General features: G+C 43.0%; 2 protein-coding genes across 4 annotated transcripts in view; one reads left to right on the top strand and one right to left on the bottom strand.

Annotated features, from left to right (window-relative positions):
- LOC149332685 (tRNA (32-2'-O)-methyltransferase regulator THADA) overlaps positions 1-1859 on the top strand; it is a 41856-nt gene extending 39997 nt beyond the window's left edge. Inside the window, exons 28-30 of one of the 2 annotated variants that reach the window (XM_089558274.1) lie at positions 162-246; positions 470-608; positions 1605-1859. In XM_089558274.1, coding sequence (XP_089414400.1) covers positions 162-246; positions 470-608; positions 1605-1843 — 463 coding nt within the window. In that variant the 3' untranslated portion in view covers positions 1844-1859. Of the gene's footprint in view, positions 1-161; positions 247-469; positions 609-1604 lie in introns of those variants that run through there. The other variant, XR_016285248.1, reaches the window with a different exon arrangement.
- A 2017-nt stretch (positions 1860-3876) lies between these two features.
- Positions 3877-17932, bottom strand: LOC149332684 (BRO1 domain-containing protein BROX-like). Of its 2 annotated transcripts, none has more exons than XM_089558276.1 (11): positions 17716-17932; positions 14492-14695; positions 13892-13987; positions 13649-13721; positions 11299-11404; positions 10355-10444; positions 9988-10073; positions 9623-9704; positions 8798-8948; positions 7204-7376; positions 3877-6344 (listed from the first exon to the last, which is right to left on the bottom strand). In XM_089558276.1, exons 1-11 carry the CDS (start codon positions 17814-17816, stop codon positions 6247-6249), a joined length of 1260 nt encoding a protein of 419 aa, XP_089414402.1. In that variant the 5' UTR covers positions 17817-17932; the 3' UTR covers positions 3877-6246. The 2 variants fall into 2 exon arrangements, with proteins under 2 accessions (XP_089414402.1, XP_089414401.1); XM_089558275.1 differs by having other exon boundaries at positions 3877-6351; positions 7208-7376.
- Between the last annotated feature and the right edge of the window lie 405 nt (positions 17933-18337).

The raw sequence follows: 18337 nt of genomic DNA, 5'->3' as shown, positions 1-18337 counted from the left end.
AAGACAAGTTCAGATTCCTCTTCAGTGCACCTTTAAGCTCTATTCATCCAGTGGTGGAAACTGCACTCGAAAGCATAGAGCTTTGCTTTGCTGTGGCTTGAGTCTTACGATTCTTGTGGCTGAACGGCTGCTTAACTGTTCATGTGTGGTTGCTGTTGCAGCGTGGGAAGTCTCTTTGAGCAAGACGAAAGTGGTGTCTTCATGGAACCAGTGGTAGTGTCCCTGTTGCTGCACCGAGGCACTGAGGTGGGAACGAGGCACCGGGCGAAAGATTTTTGAGCTTTCATAGAGTGCATGCTGCAGTTCACTGTGCTAAGTCATAGTCACTTGGAGATGCAATTTTTTTTCCTTGCAGTACCAGAACCGTGTTTTGTCGAACAAAAATTTGCCTTGTGTAAAGCTGCCTTGTGTCGTGGTGCTCTATTGTGTGTTCTCATGACCCTGTTGCTGTTGATTACTTTTGACACAGATGGCTCTGGAGGCAGCAATGGAGAGAGAGGAAAACATTAACAGCTTCCTTTTGTGCGAAGCCACAAGACTAGTGGATGAGCTTAAAGCGACGTCGCAAGCTCTTGACGAGTTCATCATGTGCACTGGCCAACATCCTGGTAAGTTTTTCACGCTGTAGCCATGAGTCATTCTTACTAACTTTAAATAAGCAGGGAGGTTTTAAAGCTTCATTTTTCACATTTCTGGAACTCTATGGCCATTATATCTGTGAGTGCTACGTCATGTTCATGTCATGTTCAGTTTTCTAGTCCGTATTGGTTTTTGGTCCAGTGAGTATGTACAGTCAAGAGTGGCTGGTTCGGCTGTAAATTTGGCAAGAGCTCAAGGGAGTAGAAAAGCAGTGTCGCCTACAAGCCTAGAATCCTGTTCTAATCCTGTCCGGTGTTGGTCCCATGTAGAATGAGACAGCACCACATGATTTAGAGTTAGTGCATCCAGTGCTGCTGCTGTTATTGGTCTATCTTCGCGCCGATTTTCTTGCTTCCTCTCTTCCACAGTTAGGCAAATGAGTGCAGCTTTTAGAGGAGAGGAAATTAGATTTTAGCTGGATGTAGTCAATTAATACGGCAGGAACATAGTTATGATTCTTTTCAATGATTATTTTATCACCTGTGAAGGTCCTGTGTGCCGAGTACAGTAATCTCCCGGCATTGCTAATTGGCTACTCCCAAGTCCATCCATGTTTTCTAGTCACCTAAGTGTTACTTTATTCAAAGCAGTAAGAACAGAGATCAGCTTTCTTTTCATGATTGTCGCACAAGAAATGTACAGCAAGGTTCGCTAAAAGGAAAGCAGCTGTGGAAGATGTAAAGCTCCCTTGCAGCACCGAGGTTTGTTGTACTACTAGCAGCTTGCTTTTGAGGTTGTTCCAAAACTGGGAATTAGGTGTCTTCTCCACATCTGCTTTGAGTTGTTACTTTTTAGGGCTTAGGATTGCTTTTTAGGCTCATTATGTCAAAACAAGTGGGAACATGTCAGTTTCACGATTAGCCGACAGCTGTCTGTTGTACATGATGGGGCAGATGAAAAACAACTTTCTCGGCAAGTTGCCATCAGTACTTATGCGGTACATTTGTTTGAATCCACAATTGCAGGCTCGGATCTTCAGATTCTAGGTAGTCCGAAGGTGTATCATGCCATCACCTTATTACAAGCCCGTGTGGACCTAATTGAATGGGCTTTCCTACATGTTAATGAGGACCCAAGTCCCAGTGCTTTCATCAGAGAAGTGAACGTCCCTGAGCAGTTGTTATTGCAGAGTGCGGCCATTGAGCTCTCACTTACAAAAGCTTGTGTCACAAAGCTGTGGGCTCAGCTTACTCTCACAAAATAAACTAGCATGCTCTGTCTTTTGTTGTTGATTTTGTCTTTGAAAACTGTTGTGAAATCAGAGTTCAGAAAGTCTCAGAATGCAAGACCTTATAGCAGTAATGTATACCTGCATATATATTTGACGTGCAGTCGGCATAACTAGAGTATACTACACAGATTATGCTTGCCTTAAATATTTGTTATACATAGGTTTCTGTTTGGCCTAGGTACAGGGGACTAGTTTGAACTGAACCAGACTTAGGTGTCCTTCTCATGTGGCAGGAATTAGTTGGTTTACTGCTCCTTTCTAGAAAAGCTTCCTTTTTAGGAGACATTTATATGCTTGTGCCCATAAACACACTGTAAAAAAAAAAAAGGCCTAGTTTACTGTGAGCTGCAAGAGCTCACAGAATACAGTAGCTGCAGAAAGGCTTACGGCACATAGTCAGCTGCTGGCAGGCCAGTCATTCAGTATTCTAGTCCGCAGCATGTCTGTGCTCTTATTCATTCGAGCAAAGATGCCACTCATATTAAAAAGATATGCACTAGTGCTGATCTCTCAAATGTGCTAATAATTTCTTTGAGGTATAGGCATGCAACACAGAAATGAATGGCACAGTTCTCATTTGCCAACAAAGGCTTATGGCTTACATTCTCATACTGACAGAACATGAGCACCGTTTCGCCAGTGGATGATCCACGCGTAAAAAGCAATCCCAGCCAATATGGTGCACAAAGCTTCAGGACATAAGCAATTGGCAACAGCCTGGATGAATCTTTGACAGTGGTGACGAAGCCTCGGAAGATGGCAGTGATAATGGTAGTTGAATGCAGTAAATGGAGTACCGCATCAAGTTTACTAATGTGAACTCCTTTTAGACAACGAAATGGTCACAGTCTGCACATTTATTTAAATGCCTAGTACTTTCTTCGGGCAAGTGTATAGGTTAAACAGGGGGATTTTCTTTTCTCTTGTGGGGGTTGAAATTGGAGGTGCAGGTTATATATGCAGGAGCGGGGTTATGTGCGCAAAAATACGGTTTGTATTGCGAAATTTTACTACCACCTGTATGCTACCGCAGCAGAGTACCGTATTTTCCGGTGTATAAGACGCGGTTTTTTTTTCAAAAATCTTGCTGGTGCGTCCTATACAAGGGTGCGTCTTATATGCGAATTTTCTGGTTTTTTTTTTGCGAGTTCAGAAATTACTCAGGTTCATGTTCAAGCTTTTTTCACCGAAAAAATATTACTACCAATAACGCGGTTGTAACATGGTTAATATGTACTTCAATACGGAGACCGCCGTGCGCAACTTTTTTAGGTGAACTTTATCACGAAACGGCGGGGTTGACCACTTCCGGGATCTTAAACACGCGGCCGTTTCGGAGGCCCCAAGCAAAGGTAATGTGAAATGCCAAAAGATGGCGACAGTCGCGCTTCTCGCCATTGTCAAGACAAGCCAAGAGAAGCCGATGTTTTTTTTTTAGTCACCCTTTGCAAGTACGTAGTGCGAAGAGAATGCTTCAGACGTGTTGCCTTTTCGATTGCGCATCCGAAGATGAAGAGTTTGAAGTTTTTATGTAAAAATAAATTGATATGGACATAAAGAGAGTTCTTTCGCTTTTTTCTCTTTTGTGCTAAAACGTGGGCTGGTATGGCGTGAGTGTTGCCTTTTTCGATCACTTAGCGTTGCTTAAGAACTTCTCATACGTACGGTGCATTTTGCGATGGTCGCATAAGCATGTTTAATTAAGCCTCACTAGCCTAACTGGGTAAATTGGGGTGCGTCTTATACACGGGTGCGTCTTATATACCAATTTTTTCAATGACAGCCTGCATATATGGCGGGTGCGTCTTATACAAAGGTGCGTCTTGTACACCGGAAAATACGGTATATCACAGTCAGCGTCTCTTCCACCAGGGTGCCATACTCTGAAACATTGTTAACATTACTAGAAGTGTGTGATACAAGCATTGCTTTCAGAACATGTTGATGCACATGAACAAGTAACAGTGAAATAAAACAGGATAGAGTGAACACTCTGCACTCGCTGGTACAAGCAGTGAAAGCACCTTTTATTGCCTGCCACGCTGTACAAAAATAGTGTTTGCACAACGTGCATGGGACGGGATAGGCCTCTAGACAAAAAGAAACACATGCTGCAAAAAGGCGTCACCTGTAACAGGCTCAGGTGTGTAGAATGTTTCATTCGCAGATTATAAACCCTCAGTGGCTGATGTGGGGGTGAATCTAAAGTAACCACTATAGGAACACAAGTAACTCCAGAACAGATCTGACACTAAGATTTCTAACACTAGGTTAAAATGAAATAAATCAGTGCACTAGGCTAAGTTACAACGTGATAATTCAAGCAACTCTCGAATTAAATGCATATCTAAAGGCATTTCTCATATACCCTGATCACGCATGAAAAAAAACAATAGAGCTTGTGCGAAGACATTCTATAAGCTAAGAGGTGCGTTTCTTTTTTTCTCTCTCTCTCTCTCTTCACGACATTGAAAGGCAGGTTGCAGAAAAGGCGGCATTATGGGAGTCGGAAGTAAAGCGAGGCCTGAATTTACAGCACAAATTGCTCCCATCTGCCTTGCTGTTAGTGCATATTATCACAACCAAGCAAAGGAAATTTCTTTTCTGCCACTGCTGTAATTATAGTAGCCTTATGATGAGCACAGCAGTTTTAATTTGGCCAAAAAATTGTTTGATACACTACGTTGAAGCATTTAATGCTTGTAGTAATCATTACAATTCACCACACACCAAAAAATCTGCCAAAATCATTGAAGTGATACCTTTAGAAATCAATGCATCTGACCGCATATGCACAGCACCTGGGTCCTTAAGGGGGGACGAGGGTCTTAAAACTAACTTTTTTATTTATGGCTAGAATCTCATGAAATTTTGCACATAGATGCATTTTTCACTTCGGATTTCAGATATGTAATCATAACTGAGCTGGTGATCTTAAATATTAGAAAGTCTAGAATGCAACTAGATAATTTCTTACGCAGCTTTAATGAACATTCTCAATGCATTTTGTTGCTTTTAATCACATGAATTGATAGCCAGAGAGTTCCCATACCCGATGACATTCTTCGCTTTTCTCTAAAGGTATGTCATCACGATATATTACGTTGAGAGTAAAGGTCGCATAATTTGACACTGCAGCTCGTTAAGCTAATTGTAAATTGCTATTTATACGTGGCCTAAACCAAAAAAGTAAGAATGTCATCGGGTATGGGAACTCTGGCTATCAATGCATGTAATTAAAAACAACAAAATGCAATGAGAAAGTTCATTAAAGCTGCATAATAAATTACCTAATTAAACTCTAGAATTTACGATAACTTTTGATCTAAGACTGCCAGCTCAATTATGAATACAGTTTTGGAATCGGAAGAGAAAATCACATCTGTGTGCAAAATTTCATGAGATTGGAGCCATAAATGAAAAGGTCAGTTTTAAGACCCTCGTCCCCCCTTAATTTTAAGTGCGTACTGTAATGTCAAGGTACAAACAAATGAAAAGACTGAAAGAAAGCTTGGGCGTAACTCTTGTAAAGAGACCGCAAAGATTCTGTGTGATCATTGTTTATCACAGCATAAATGCACAAAAAAAAAATGAAAATGTAAAAAACCTCAGCGGCACACAAAGTGTGCAAGGTGTACATTCATGTTCCCACGTTTCCTTCCAGCATTTTGCTCTTGCCAGTTCATCACAAAAATTCCGTGCTAAAATAAATTCTCCACAAGTCCGCTTGCACATTAAACGCACACTAAATATTATGCAGTGTCACACACAGCCCACAAACGCCAGCCCAATTACAGTTATGCATTGAGACCATCATGATTGTGTTTAACAAACACCCAACATACAGAAACAAAACTTGATATAACAGGGCCGTTTTATAACGATTTAAAAACGGATTATAACGGTACACTTTGCCCATCAGCCTTGGAAAAAAAAACATTTTCTCAATATCACCGCAAAGTGCTTAGCACTTAACTACCTCAAATACGACTATACCACAAGTAAAATGAACTTCAAACACTCATTTCAAAAGCCTTTATGCATTTGCTCCTTCAGGTGATGAGCTTCAGAGAACTCCTCAAAAAATATGCGTACTAAAAAGACAAGATGGCGGAAAGTGTAAAGGCAGTAAAAAAAAACAAAACTCCATAACACCGAATCTCGTGAAACACGCCACACAAACAACTGTCAGCTGAGCTGTCCGAAATGGATGGTGCATATGCTTGCATATATAAGGAACCTCTGCTTCTTATTAAGTGCTCATGTACAGAGATATGCATATATTAAACATCTCTATTTTACACATGCGAAGCCAAACAGCAAAGCCGCCACACTGCTGCTGAGACTCGATTTCTGAGACTCCCAGGAAGCCAGCTTCACTGCAGGACACATCCGCTCTCTGTCTTTGGGTCTGCGGTGGAGTGAGACGTCGTCTTTTCTTGCACCGGAGGGAGGTCCCCTTCGGCCTTGACAGCTGCCTTCTGTTTACAAAGTTCATTTAAGAAAGGAGACAACAAAAGCACTCTTCAGCAAACAAACAAACAGCACAGCTCAAATATTACTGATGTCCCTTAAAAAGTGCATGGTAGGGTACCCACAGACTCTTCTGTTTGAACTTTCCATGAGAATGTGAAATGATGAGCACGTGACAGAAATACTAGTTATACTGCATGGCAGTGCTCCATCCTGATTGGTCTGAAGGTGATCACAGAGTAGATATGTCATTCAGTTTTCCATTGTGACAGATGCAATACTATAGTACTACCACTGCCATGGGCCTCGGAAAGCGTTCCTAAATTATTTCCTCAGTCCTTCCCACCTTCAAAATTTTCTCCACCCGTTTTACCTGCAAAATGAATTGGACTGCCACTGGGCAGGTGACTTGGGTGTGGTCAATTAGGGAGTAACTGTTCATTAATAGTCGCCTCCAAAGGAAAGCTAGACAGCTTTTGCAGACACTCCGCAGTTTAAGAAAAAATTGACCTTTTCTGGGGAGTAATTACTGCCCAGCATAATAACTCGAGGAGTTACTACTCCACAGAGTACAGGGATTAGCAATTACTTGCTAACTTAAATTATATCCAGCTTGGAGATTATCCCCTAAATACATTGGATTAACTGCAGTGTGTCCTCCACGTCACTTTGTAATATGGCATGGTAAACGTTACTCCCCTACAGGTGGCAGAAATAAACCCACTGTTATGACGACTCTGCATTGGTTTAGTCCTAACGCCCTTTTTGTCTCCCAGTTCTACTCGCAATGAACCCTGCACACAGGCGCAGCCAGTCGTCCCCCACCATGCCACTGGCGTCAATGGGTGAACAAGCGAAACTTGCCGAGTTGGCAGGGTCTCCAGTACCGCCTGGCTGCACGTAGAAAGCGGCATAGACAACCGGGGTCCAGCCCTTGTCGTGGGGGGGCATCTGGAATTCCTCGGGGCTCACCAGTCCATAGGTGGCACGCAGCTCCAGTTCCGGTGCGTCCTGCGGCACCTTTTGGTGGAATCTGCACAGGCAGCGGTTGCATTGCAAGCAAAAACGTGCTTAACTGCTTCGCGACAAAAGCGGGCGACAAAATTTTCGGCCCTGCTTCATACCTGTACTATTACTGAAAGGCCATCGTCCCTAATCAATCAGTTTGCTTCAGCAAGGTGGTGACTTCCTGACTGTACATTATGTTTGACCAGAGACCCCCTGCTCGAAGTCAGTCAAATGAAATTTTGCCCCGCTGCGGTGGCTCAGTGGTTATGGCGCTCGGCTGCTGGCCCGAAAGACGCGGGTTCGATCCCGGCCGCGGTGGCTGAATTTCGATGGAGGTGAAATTCTAGAGGCCAGTGTACTGTGCGATGTCAGTGCACGTGAAAGAACCCCAGGTGGTCGAAATTTCCGGAGCCCTCCACTACGGCGTCCCTCATAGCCTGAGTCGCTTTGGGACGTTAAACCCTAATAAACCAAACCAAACCAATCAAATGAAATTTTATTTTCCTTCATACCAAGCACAAGCAGCATCAAAAAGCCACTGCTACCAGCAGCTTGACGAGGCGACTGCCCCAACCCATGACAGTAAGGGAGATGCCATGCCAACAGTCTTGTTCACAAAACAATAAAGAAAACCGTAGATATTTGTTTAAAATCAAAAAGCATCACACTGCTTACCAGTATTGACACACTACATTCACTATTATATAATGAAATCACAAAAAAAATCACCGACGAGCAGTCATGTGAATTGATGACTGCTCGGCATTTGAACGGCAGTGGGTTCTCGCCTTTCACTTTTACTATTACCCTTTAGGACGCCTCCAATTCAGGAAACTTGCATGGCTAGCCTTGAAAACACACTTTTTGCGGCTTGTGTTTCTCAATGTGTTCTTTTGGTTACACCATCGTCAAATGCACTTCTCGTCCACGTCGAATCTCCTGCCTGCCACATGCTTGCCATGTTCGAGATACCCTATGACTTTCAATTTAAAGCCAGCCATGTAGTTATTAGGGTGCTGGCCCATCACGCTAAAATTCCAAAGCTCAGCGGCAGTTCGTGAAAAAGCAAACAGCACAACGAAAGTCACAAAGAGCTGATGCTGGTGATACTGTAGCCGATATGGATAATGGATAGCGGGAGTTTGCGGAGGAGGAAAAAAGTTGACTATGGCATGAGAGTTGACCTGCAGCCTCACATGCCATCCGTGGGCAGCATCTGGAAGCTTCAGTGCACACACATTTCGAAGACTATTCCTAAATGAATCGTGAAAAGGTTGGGTGCGGCCCTTACAATGATCTTTCTTTTCTTAATATTTCCTTCGGGAAAACGGGCACAGCCCATACAGGCGTTTATATGCATAACGACATGTCCTGCAATGCACGATGCACAAGATGGAAAAGAAAACTAAAAATGCAACAGGAGGCAAAAGTTAGCACGACACTCACATGAAGCCATTCTCTCGCTCGCACTTGTCGAGTGTCCGCTTCACCAGGGGTGCGAGCTTGCGAAAGAACAGGTGTTGGTCGATCTTAGCGGCCGAACCAGGCCCCTTCATGCTGCTGTACTGCTTGCAGATATGCACGGCATCCTGGTAGCCTGTGATTAGTGTCGCATAATCAAGGCAGTGCCACCAGCTCTATTAAGTCAGTACACTGTATAAAATAGTCAATGCGGTATAAACAAAGAAAAAAATTTACAACAATGTCATTACGGCATCTCTGTCACATTTTGCAACACCTAAGCCTTTGTACCCCCCCCAACCCGAAAAAAAAAAAAAGTATCAAGGGGCAGACTTAAAAGCTGACTTTGGTGTTCTGTTTTTCTTTCCATGTTTGTTGGTGTCAATAAAATTTGCTCCCCACTTTACTCGAATCATGCATTTGGCCATTCCTTTATTTCCTCACCATAAAATTTTGAGCCAACCGCATAGCTGACAACTGCAACATTCAGGATTGAGAGTACAGAAAGGACATGCAAATGAACCACAGTTGAAGGCATAAAACACAATAAAAGGTGGAATGGAGAAACAATATTCTTTTATACTCTAAACTGGACATGGCCCTACACTGTTTCTTTTTCAGTGCTATGTCGGCATATTTTTTAGGCATTTCCTCGTCAATGCATTTCATACACTTCAAATTACATACAGCTGGTAGTGCATGGAAATCTTTGGCTTAGATGCAACTTATACATCAGCGTACACAGTAACTTGAATGCTTCACATCCCCAACACCCAAAGACTGCTTCAAGGCGCAGTCGCGCTTCCTTACACTTGTGGCTTTCCTGCAAGGCTCTGATAGCCTCCCCGCACTTCTCCTGAGCAAGCAGGTTTTCTCCCGCGTAGCAGTAAGCCTGAAAAAAAAAATGCAAAAACCAAAACCAGCTTACAACGCTGTGTAAGCATTTTTGTACGCAATGAAGCATATGTCTTGAGCTCATACAAAACATGCACAGGCCAGTGTGTTGTTTTCCTTGACTTCAGAGAAAAAAATCATCTGACATGGTTAACTTGGCAAATGACTGAGATTGGAAGCAATACACAATTTACTGCACCATAGGAACAAAAAAAAGAAAACAGAAACCAACTAAGCCAAGAAAAAGTGATGAAGTTAGACATCTGGCTTAGCGCACTTACGTAAGACAGATAGAATACGGCCTTGAGAATGAGAAACTTCCTCCAACGCCCAAACTTTGACGCCTCCAGGCTGGCAAGTGAGTCCGCTGGAAAAAGAGAGCCCTTCAATGAAGAGTTGAACGAATTCAAATCTGGAAGCTTTCTACCACTGTCTGTCTGTACAATGACTATGGTGAGGTTAACATGTTGAAGTTGTTAGCACGTGAGAACAGAATGTAAAAGCAGCACTGCTAAAACTGTCAAATCCCTGCACTAATGACCTGTTCTAAGTGCCATGCCATTCGCAGTTCATGTATGGCCTGTTGTGTGCTAGGGCAGTTGGCACAACGTAAATGGTGACTAGAGTTGTTTGTGGCCAAAGCCTTACCTGCCGATGTGTACATCTTGGACGTTTCATGGGCAAGTGCTGAGATGAGGCCTGGCGCATGCTTCATTTCAATAGCCCTGCCAATTGTCACTGAAATGGCAGCGTTGTGCGAAGATATCAGCACAAGCATCAAGCCAGCAATACAATATAACTGAAAAAATCATATATTTAGCTCTTACGCTCAGTAATGCATCACAAAACTCACAGAAAGTGAATATCAGCATTCTACATGATAAATGTCAACCAACTGGCCCACTTTGCAAACCTAATTTCACAGAATTTGCCTCTAATTCTGACCTTTTGGTGGGCACAGACGAAGTGATTTGAAAGAATTCCTCCACGGTAAGAAGGGTCGTGCTTGAGCATATCACAAACAGCGGAAAGAAAATGAAATCGAAACGAAATGGACTTGATAATTATACCAATCCTAATAAACTAATGCTTGTAAAGGCAGCATAATTAGGACAGCGTAAGAAACATCAGCCGTTGTGAGCACACCATACTGTACCTGCCCATGCTGGAAACGGCTGCATTCAGGCCAGAGAATGCCACAATTGGGAAAGTGCTGTATGCAAACACCAAAATTTCTCCCAAAATGCAACAACAACAACAAAAAAAAGAACTGGCTGCCAGTTATTACTGTATTGACCGTACTAGCTGTATGGCTGTGCTAAAACTCTCTATCGCTGTGTGGCACCGAATGATGCAAGCACTATTTCACGCTGCTGCACATAGAAAACGCCATAAATCTATCGTGAGGTAAGTGGTGTCACTCCCCTTTGCTCCTCATTTCTCCTTCATGTTATACCAAAGACAAAGCAGGACCAGGAAACTTGTTCTTAATTACTAATTAATTAATTACTGTCACTGGAAAATGTTAGGCTGACGGAACAGAAAGCATGCCTACAGGTCACAGCTGTTATGAACGGTGCTCATAACAATACCTTCCTGCGCTTCAGCAGTACACTGATTGATGTAGGCGCTCGCCACTCGTGAGTCCAGGTCTGATCCTGGTACTGGCTGCTCCCTCAGTTGTCCCACAAACTTGTCCTGGTCAGAATAAAAGACATGAGATGAAGCACACTTAAGCTTCCATTAGCACGGGTGCTGAACGGTTAGTTTTCTGAAGTAAAGGCCGCCAGACATTTTGAGGTTCTCTAATGTTAAAAATAACCTGCACGTTTCTACCAGCTTGAAGGTTTGTTTAACAAGATCCATGCAGATCTAGGCAACCTCAGCTGTGTCACGTGAACAAGCAGTAGCAAGAGAGCATAGTAATTCGAGATACTGCATCTACTAGCAGGACTTCAGAGCTTAAGGTGGGGTGAGACTTTGTTTGGTCAAAAAATTCAGTTTTGAGATTCTTCAATCATCGGATAGAGAATTTCTTTATCTTTCAGAAAATATATTACACTTGGGTATTCGCTGCTTCAAAAATATTTTTTTGTCCTTTTTCTTCGACACGTTCACAGGAAAAACGGGTGTATCTCGACCACTAATCTCCACTGTGATCTCGACGCAATCTCTTCGTTTCCGATACGTGCAGAAAGTCAATGCACTGAAGGTTTCGGTTTCGGTTTTGAATTTATTCTTGTGAGTAGTTCATTTGTAAGCCACTAGGGCTCCTGTTGCTCTTCTGTTTATGGCTGCGCGCTAATCTTTGACGCTGTCCCCTTGTCCTGTCGATGTACTAACAATTATTCTGGGCAAGGTGTCCTGAAACCATCTTTGCCAGTCTCAAAACAGTTGAGACAGCTGTCGCTGATGCAATTACATGCTTTAATGATGGAAATGTAGCACGAGTAAGTGTGCTGAAACATTTGGGAGCCACCCCTGGGCCACTGTATGTGTCAACGCTAGCATCTATAGACAGACGGAGGGTAAAAAAAAAAAATGATTTCAAGCTGAGATCTGAAGCGAAACAGGAAGGAAAGGACCTAAAAAACAAAGAGAAAGGGTATGGCGATGCTTCCACTTCAAAAGACTACAGCTCAGGGAATTTTTGAAGAATAAAAATGTTTTCAAAGACTTTACCGGCGATTTTCTCAAAACAACATTTCTAGATGTTCGTGTACCTTTTTCTCGGGAACTATAGGGCACAAGCAAACAAAATTTCTCTGAGGTGTTAATTATTTGCTGTTACATAACTGGAACTAGGATCAATAGCCTAGGAGCATTTTTATTTTTTCTAGCATAAAAATACCGGTCATAAGTGGCAGTTTTCATGCATCGGCAAAATAAAAAAAACAAAAAATCTAGTGTTCGTTGTAGGAACATAATTCTAGTTCCACGTCTGTAAAGCATTTGTTGCGACCTTTGTACAAAACTGGGACACTCTGTGGGTAGTAGATCTTAAATAAAGGGTACAAACGTATAAAAAAGTAAAAAACAAAAATAAAAAACTACTTCAAAATTTAAAACTAATTTTTGACTGTAGTGCAAGTTGCGTCTATCTTTAATATTCCTTTCAAATTTTATGACCATAGCTTTTATTGCTACTGCTGTACAGCCAAATTTTGAAACTCGATTTCAGAGTCTCACCCCACCTTAAATGGATCATGAAATGGAATATACTAGGTTAAAAAAATGCACAAGTGATCAGTAATCTATCTCTCGTCACTGCATTGCAAACTTTTTTTTACTTAGCGTCATTAACATCACAGATAATGGCGATTGAACATAATGCCCCCCCCCCCCCCCCCCCCCCCGCCCCCAAAACTCATACATGCCGATGTGCGAGAAAAAAAATTAAGAAAACAGGCGGGGACTGCACCCAATGCCCAATGAGAAGGCTCACCCAGACTGCCCGCTCGCGTCATCGATGTAGGACATTAAGATATGCGCAGTGAGGTGTTGCTTTAATCAGCGATTTTTAAAAATTATTTGTAAACTACAGGGTCCATGCAGAGCTTTTAAATTCGGCCCGAATACTCGCAAAGACCACCTCTACAGATCTGCTGTGCTAGAATATGACCGTCAAAATCATTTCAAGTCCCTTTAAAGTATCTCTACCATTGACTGTGATGAAAAAAGTTTATCAGTAACCCAAGAATCACAATGAGAAAGCTTGTGACCAACTGAAAACATGATTGCAGCTTTGAGTTTGAATGCACTATTTGAACAGAATGCTGAAGTATCTCCTGCAGAAGCAGTAGCACGTGCAGTTATGACTATTATGACAATGCAGATATCAAGTCCTTCCAAGAGCAAACCTAAAATGCTAAAAGGAAAAAGATCGTGTAGCTGCACAAGTGCTGGTCCTTTATAACAGCACAGAAGTAAAACGGTCATCACCTTCATTGCACTGAAGTATCCTGCGGCTTTTCTGAGACACTTGTGGACATCTTTCGCTTCATCCATGTTGATGCTGAAATGAGTGCATTAAGTGTCCACGAGTGTCAAAACACTGAGAAGTAATCCGACAGTCAACAATAACAATTCAACTCCCATGCAGTGTTCATACAAGAAGTAAACAAGAAGTGCCTCATTCAGTGAATGAAAACAGGTGGACAATAAAAGAAAGCATAACAGGCTTACTCCTCCTTAGCAGCAATGGTTGACGCATGCTTCATGTACCAGATCCCGACATTCTGGCACACTGACACCAGCTCAAAGACTGCGTCTGACTGCACCCTGCGTGGTGAAAACATTCCACGAATGTTAGCACAGCACTCTTTTATTGGATCCATCACTCTGTTGTGCAAAGGCTACAGATGCATGCTACTCGGTCTAAAGAGTCAACTGTGTTAACCAAAAAACAGGAAAATAAAATTCTTCAAAGGTTTACGTAGCATGTACAGTGTCAAACACTGCGACACAAAGTACAAAAGTGGTGTCTTCCCTCCTTCAATACTTCAATGAACACAATGTTTTGGAGCTATTTCAAAAACATAACTAGCACACAAAAACAATTTTCTGAGCGGGGAATGAACCTTTTTGACCTGCAATTTTAAGCAGACTGGTTCTGTAAGGTTATCGGCAATGAAAGTGTGCCACTCTTTTCTAGTCACACGTATGCATATATGCTTCGGTAACCATCCATTCTTTAGATACACACGCTTGCTCCTCCACTCTGTTCAGTACAGCCATTTTGCAGAAATCATGAGTACACTTAATAAATAGATGCAAAGAACTCACATCGGTGAATGTCCCAGCATAGACTGGGTCCAGCGAAAGCGTAAGGAGTGCCTGAGTTTGCTCTCGCCTCCCTTCTCATCAGGAGCCAGGATCATGCCGGCAAAAAGGGCCAGGTAAGTGTTGAGGGCAGTGTCAATCGTGCTTATGTCATTCGCCGGGTCTGTGAGCAAGTCGAGCAGGTGGTTTCTTGCCAGCCGCAAGTCACTGCAAACAGGTAGCAGCAAGGAGCGGTCATCTTGTCACCTTCGTGGACTGGTGGTCGAGTTTTACACATTTGCAGAGACGGAACACTGGTATAGTGATTGCTGACCCATCATGATAGCAGCAGGAAGTGCAAACTCGTATTTGCCCAATGGGCATTGGAACTCCCTTGGGATGTTTAGAACGTCCCCAGGACGTCCATGGGAGTTCTAATGTCCACTGGGTGGCTTTAGCTTTGCTAGCGTTTGGCCTAAAGCATGCATCTAGATGCAGAAATGTGCCCCCCCCCCCCCCCCCCCCCTTTTTGGGGATAAAACCACCAAAACGTGTTCTAATTATTCCAGGACACATCTTGTACCAAGCATTTACTTTCACGAAATGTACTAAAGTGAAAAGCGTAACAACTTAAAGGATCTAACTTGTTCTGACTGGGAGCATGGCACATCACCTTTCTTCCATATTCAAAGGCCTGCACTTTACCTTTGAAGCTTTGTGACTGTAGGAATGCTATTTTTGGATTTTAATCAATACAGCTTTGGATATATAAAAACCCGAACCATGATGCACCTATTATTCAACAGATAAATCCACATTTTGAGCCAAACGAAAGCCAAGCCAAATGAGACATTCACACTTCTTGGCATTCCCATGGAGGCTGAAGCACTCTTTTAGAAACTTCAGTTGTCAGTGGTGCTTTTTTTTTCGCTCCTGTAATGTTGAGAAGCTCTAAGAGTGGAGTGCCCACTGAGGCTGAGCAGTAAAGGTGTTACACTGCTGAACACAAGTTCAATTGCCAGTAGCAGTAGCCATAATTCTAAAGAGGTGCGAACACAGTGATGTGCGAGGCTTCAGTGTCTATTCATAGCCCCTGGTAGTCAACACTAGTCTGGGGCTCTGTTCTGTTTTCTTATACAAATTTCCACATGGTTAACTCTTTGAATAGCACGAGCATTCCTCAGTCAACATAATTGCACCAATACAGCCAATAATAAACCCAGCTCGCAGCGGAACAAAGCCAGTCCCCCCCAAAAAAGTGCCAAGCTGAGCGTTTGACTTAGCTTACAGTTATATTTATTTATATAAGATAGCAATTAGCAGTATCTAGTAACTTTTTCATGCTGAATTTTTGCACCACCTTGTTAGCTGTGCTGACAGTCCCAAGTGGTTAATTCCCAACTGAGAATCTGCTGGTTTCAGTTAGTCCCAATAGGAACCTTGCCGGTCCTATACTGCACCATCCAGTTCCAGCGGCAGAGCTTGATGGTTTTTTACTGGACGAACTACTCTCAGCAAGAACATTGCTGGTTTTCTACTGAACCAAACTGGTTCTAAGAAAGACCTGCTGGTCCCAAGTAGGAGCTTGCAGGTACTGAACTGGGATCTGCTGGTTCCAGCTGAGAATTTTTCTCACTGTTTGGATAGTAATGATGTTTTTTTAATTAATAGAAATTGTCAGCTAAATATCTTGGATTGCGACTGCTATATATTGCATAAAGAGTGCCAAAATTTCATGGGAAAACTTTGCTCATTAACCATTCCTCACTGACACCTCTGAGACACACTTAACAGAGGGCACATATAAGTATGAGCTCATGGTATAAATTGGAACGCAAGCGTTTTCTACATCTAAGTTGCATGTATTGTAGTTTGGTGTTGCACTTTTCGCTGCTTGATGAGTGGGGTTTGAAGCTGTATGTATATTCTGCAGAGGGACCGATATTTTGGCGTAGGTCGCTTGCGTTTTCCAGTTTTCGTGTGTGCTGGCAGGCAATTTAGCACTTAATTGTAATAATTCAGAAAGGTAGAAATCAAAACATCATTGTACAAATTGTTTATCCAAACACCTAGTGGTACCAGCAGCTGTTCAGCTGCTGGGAATGGGCTAGTAAACAAGCACTGTGTGAAACAGCAGATTCCCAGTAGGAGCCGCTGCAGCGGCTCAGTGGTTATGACGCTTGGCTGCCGAACCGAAAGGCGCGGGTTCGATCCCGGCTGCGGCGTTAGAATTTTGGTGGAGGCGAAATTCTAGAGGCCCGTGTACTGTGCGATGTCAGTGCACGTTAAAGAACCCCAGGTGGTCGAAATTTCCGGAGCCCTTCACTAAGGCGTCCCTCATAGCCCGAGGCATAATACAGGTAACTCATTGCAGTATAGTATGGCAACATGTGCACTGCATCAGTCACACTTTTGTGTCTTTCACACCTCTCAGGTTTGATCTCCATTGTCTGCCTTGTTTGCATTCGTCCAGTCCCTAATGTTTCATGTTCCAGCTTGAAAAACAATCCAGTTATTGTATTTCTTTAGGCAATATTTGGTTCTAAAGTATGCGTGTATTTTTAGTACTATGTGCGGCAAGTTTCGGTTACAGAATGCAAGGACGTATGGCTCTGGTGGGCATCTTCTGAACGAAACGTTACAACGCCAAGCGGTACAGGGGCGTACACACACACACACACACACAAAGTAAACAGGCTGACGTATTTTTTTCTTTCACTGTAACTGAACTACGAGACACTAACTAAAAAAAAAAAAGCATGCCTCGGCGGTCGCGTAGGGTCCAAGGACGGTCTGCCACGCGCGGATGGCGGTATCAAGCTGAACTAAATTTGGAAAGCGACACGCTAGTTTCCGCGCGGCCACCTCGATCAGTTATCAATGAGCGCGTGTTCCCATTGGGCCATTATGCAGTCATCGAGCTATTTTCTTTACGCAATGCTAATACCGGTCTTATCAAGCTTGAAACTACCCTAAAATTCCTTGTTAATTCAGGAACGTCAAGCAAGTTAGCGCGCTGTCAAGGTTGTATGCGATGCCACATCCGTCGATTGTCATCTTGCCGAAGCGTGGGCTCGCATCGACCAGCTTCTAGCACGTCTAGCGCCGTGCTCTGGTGTCCAGTAGGGTTCAGCTTTCGTGGATTAAACGGTTACACGAGAGGCCCGTGGTCGCAAAACTTTTCGACGACGGCCGGGCGCTCTGGAAGCAACACCCAACCGCTGTATGCACTGCCGACCAAAGCTGACCTGCAAATCTTCAGAGCCTGGCTGTCCATGGCAAGCATTTTGAGGTCGAAGTTGACAAGCCCGGTGGCTTTTAAAGGGTTCCGATGAAACCAGAACGCCATGGCGGCTCCTGAAAGGTTTTGGATGTAAAGATGGTTGGGGTATCAGACGAGCGACAGCACCCACAGCACACAAACCAAAACAACCGACTAGCGCGTCGCCACTCGTCTAGCTAAAAAAAAAATAAAAAAAATATCGCTACTCATGTTTATTACTCAAGTAATTAATTTTTCTGCCAAAGTAACAAAAACAACTTTGTATATAACAAAAATTTAAGTTTGTAATTATTTATTTCTTAAAACGTAAATAAAAATAAATTTATTAGTACTTCTGCGTCGCCTAGCGGTGACATTAAAGTGGTGTGGTAACTTTCCGTCCTTCCATTCAATGTTTTTGGTAGCGCTATGTGGTGTAGCGTTCGTTTCGCCCAGATTTTTTTTTTCGTATAAGTTACGAAATTTCTGCGTACCTGGCGAATAATTAAGCTGAATCCCCGATAAACTACTTTCTTACGTCTTTGCTTTGAAAGGTGCGGCCAATCACGCACCTTTTCTGCTGTTATCGTTGATGTTGCAAAAGCGTT

The sequence above is a fragment of the Amblyomma mixtum genome, chromosome 8, assembly GCF_055824585.1.
Source record: "Amblyomma mixtum isolate Tamu chromosome 8, ASM5582458v1, whole genome shotgun sequence".
NCBI lineage: Eukaryota > Metazoa > Arthropoda > Arachnida > Ixodida > Ixodidae > Amblyomma > Amblyomma mixtum.
Note: the sequence above shows the minus strand (reverse complement) of the source record. Positions and strands in the feature narration are given on the sequence as shown.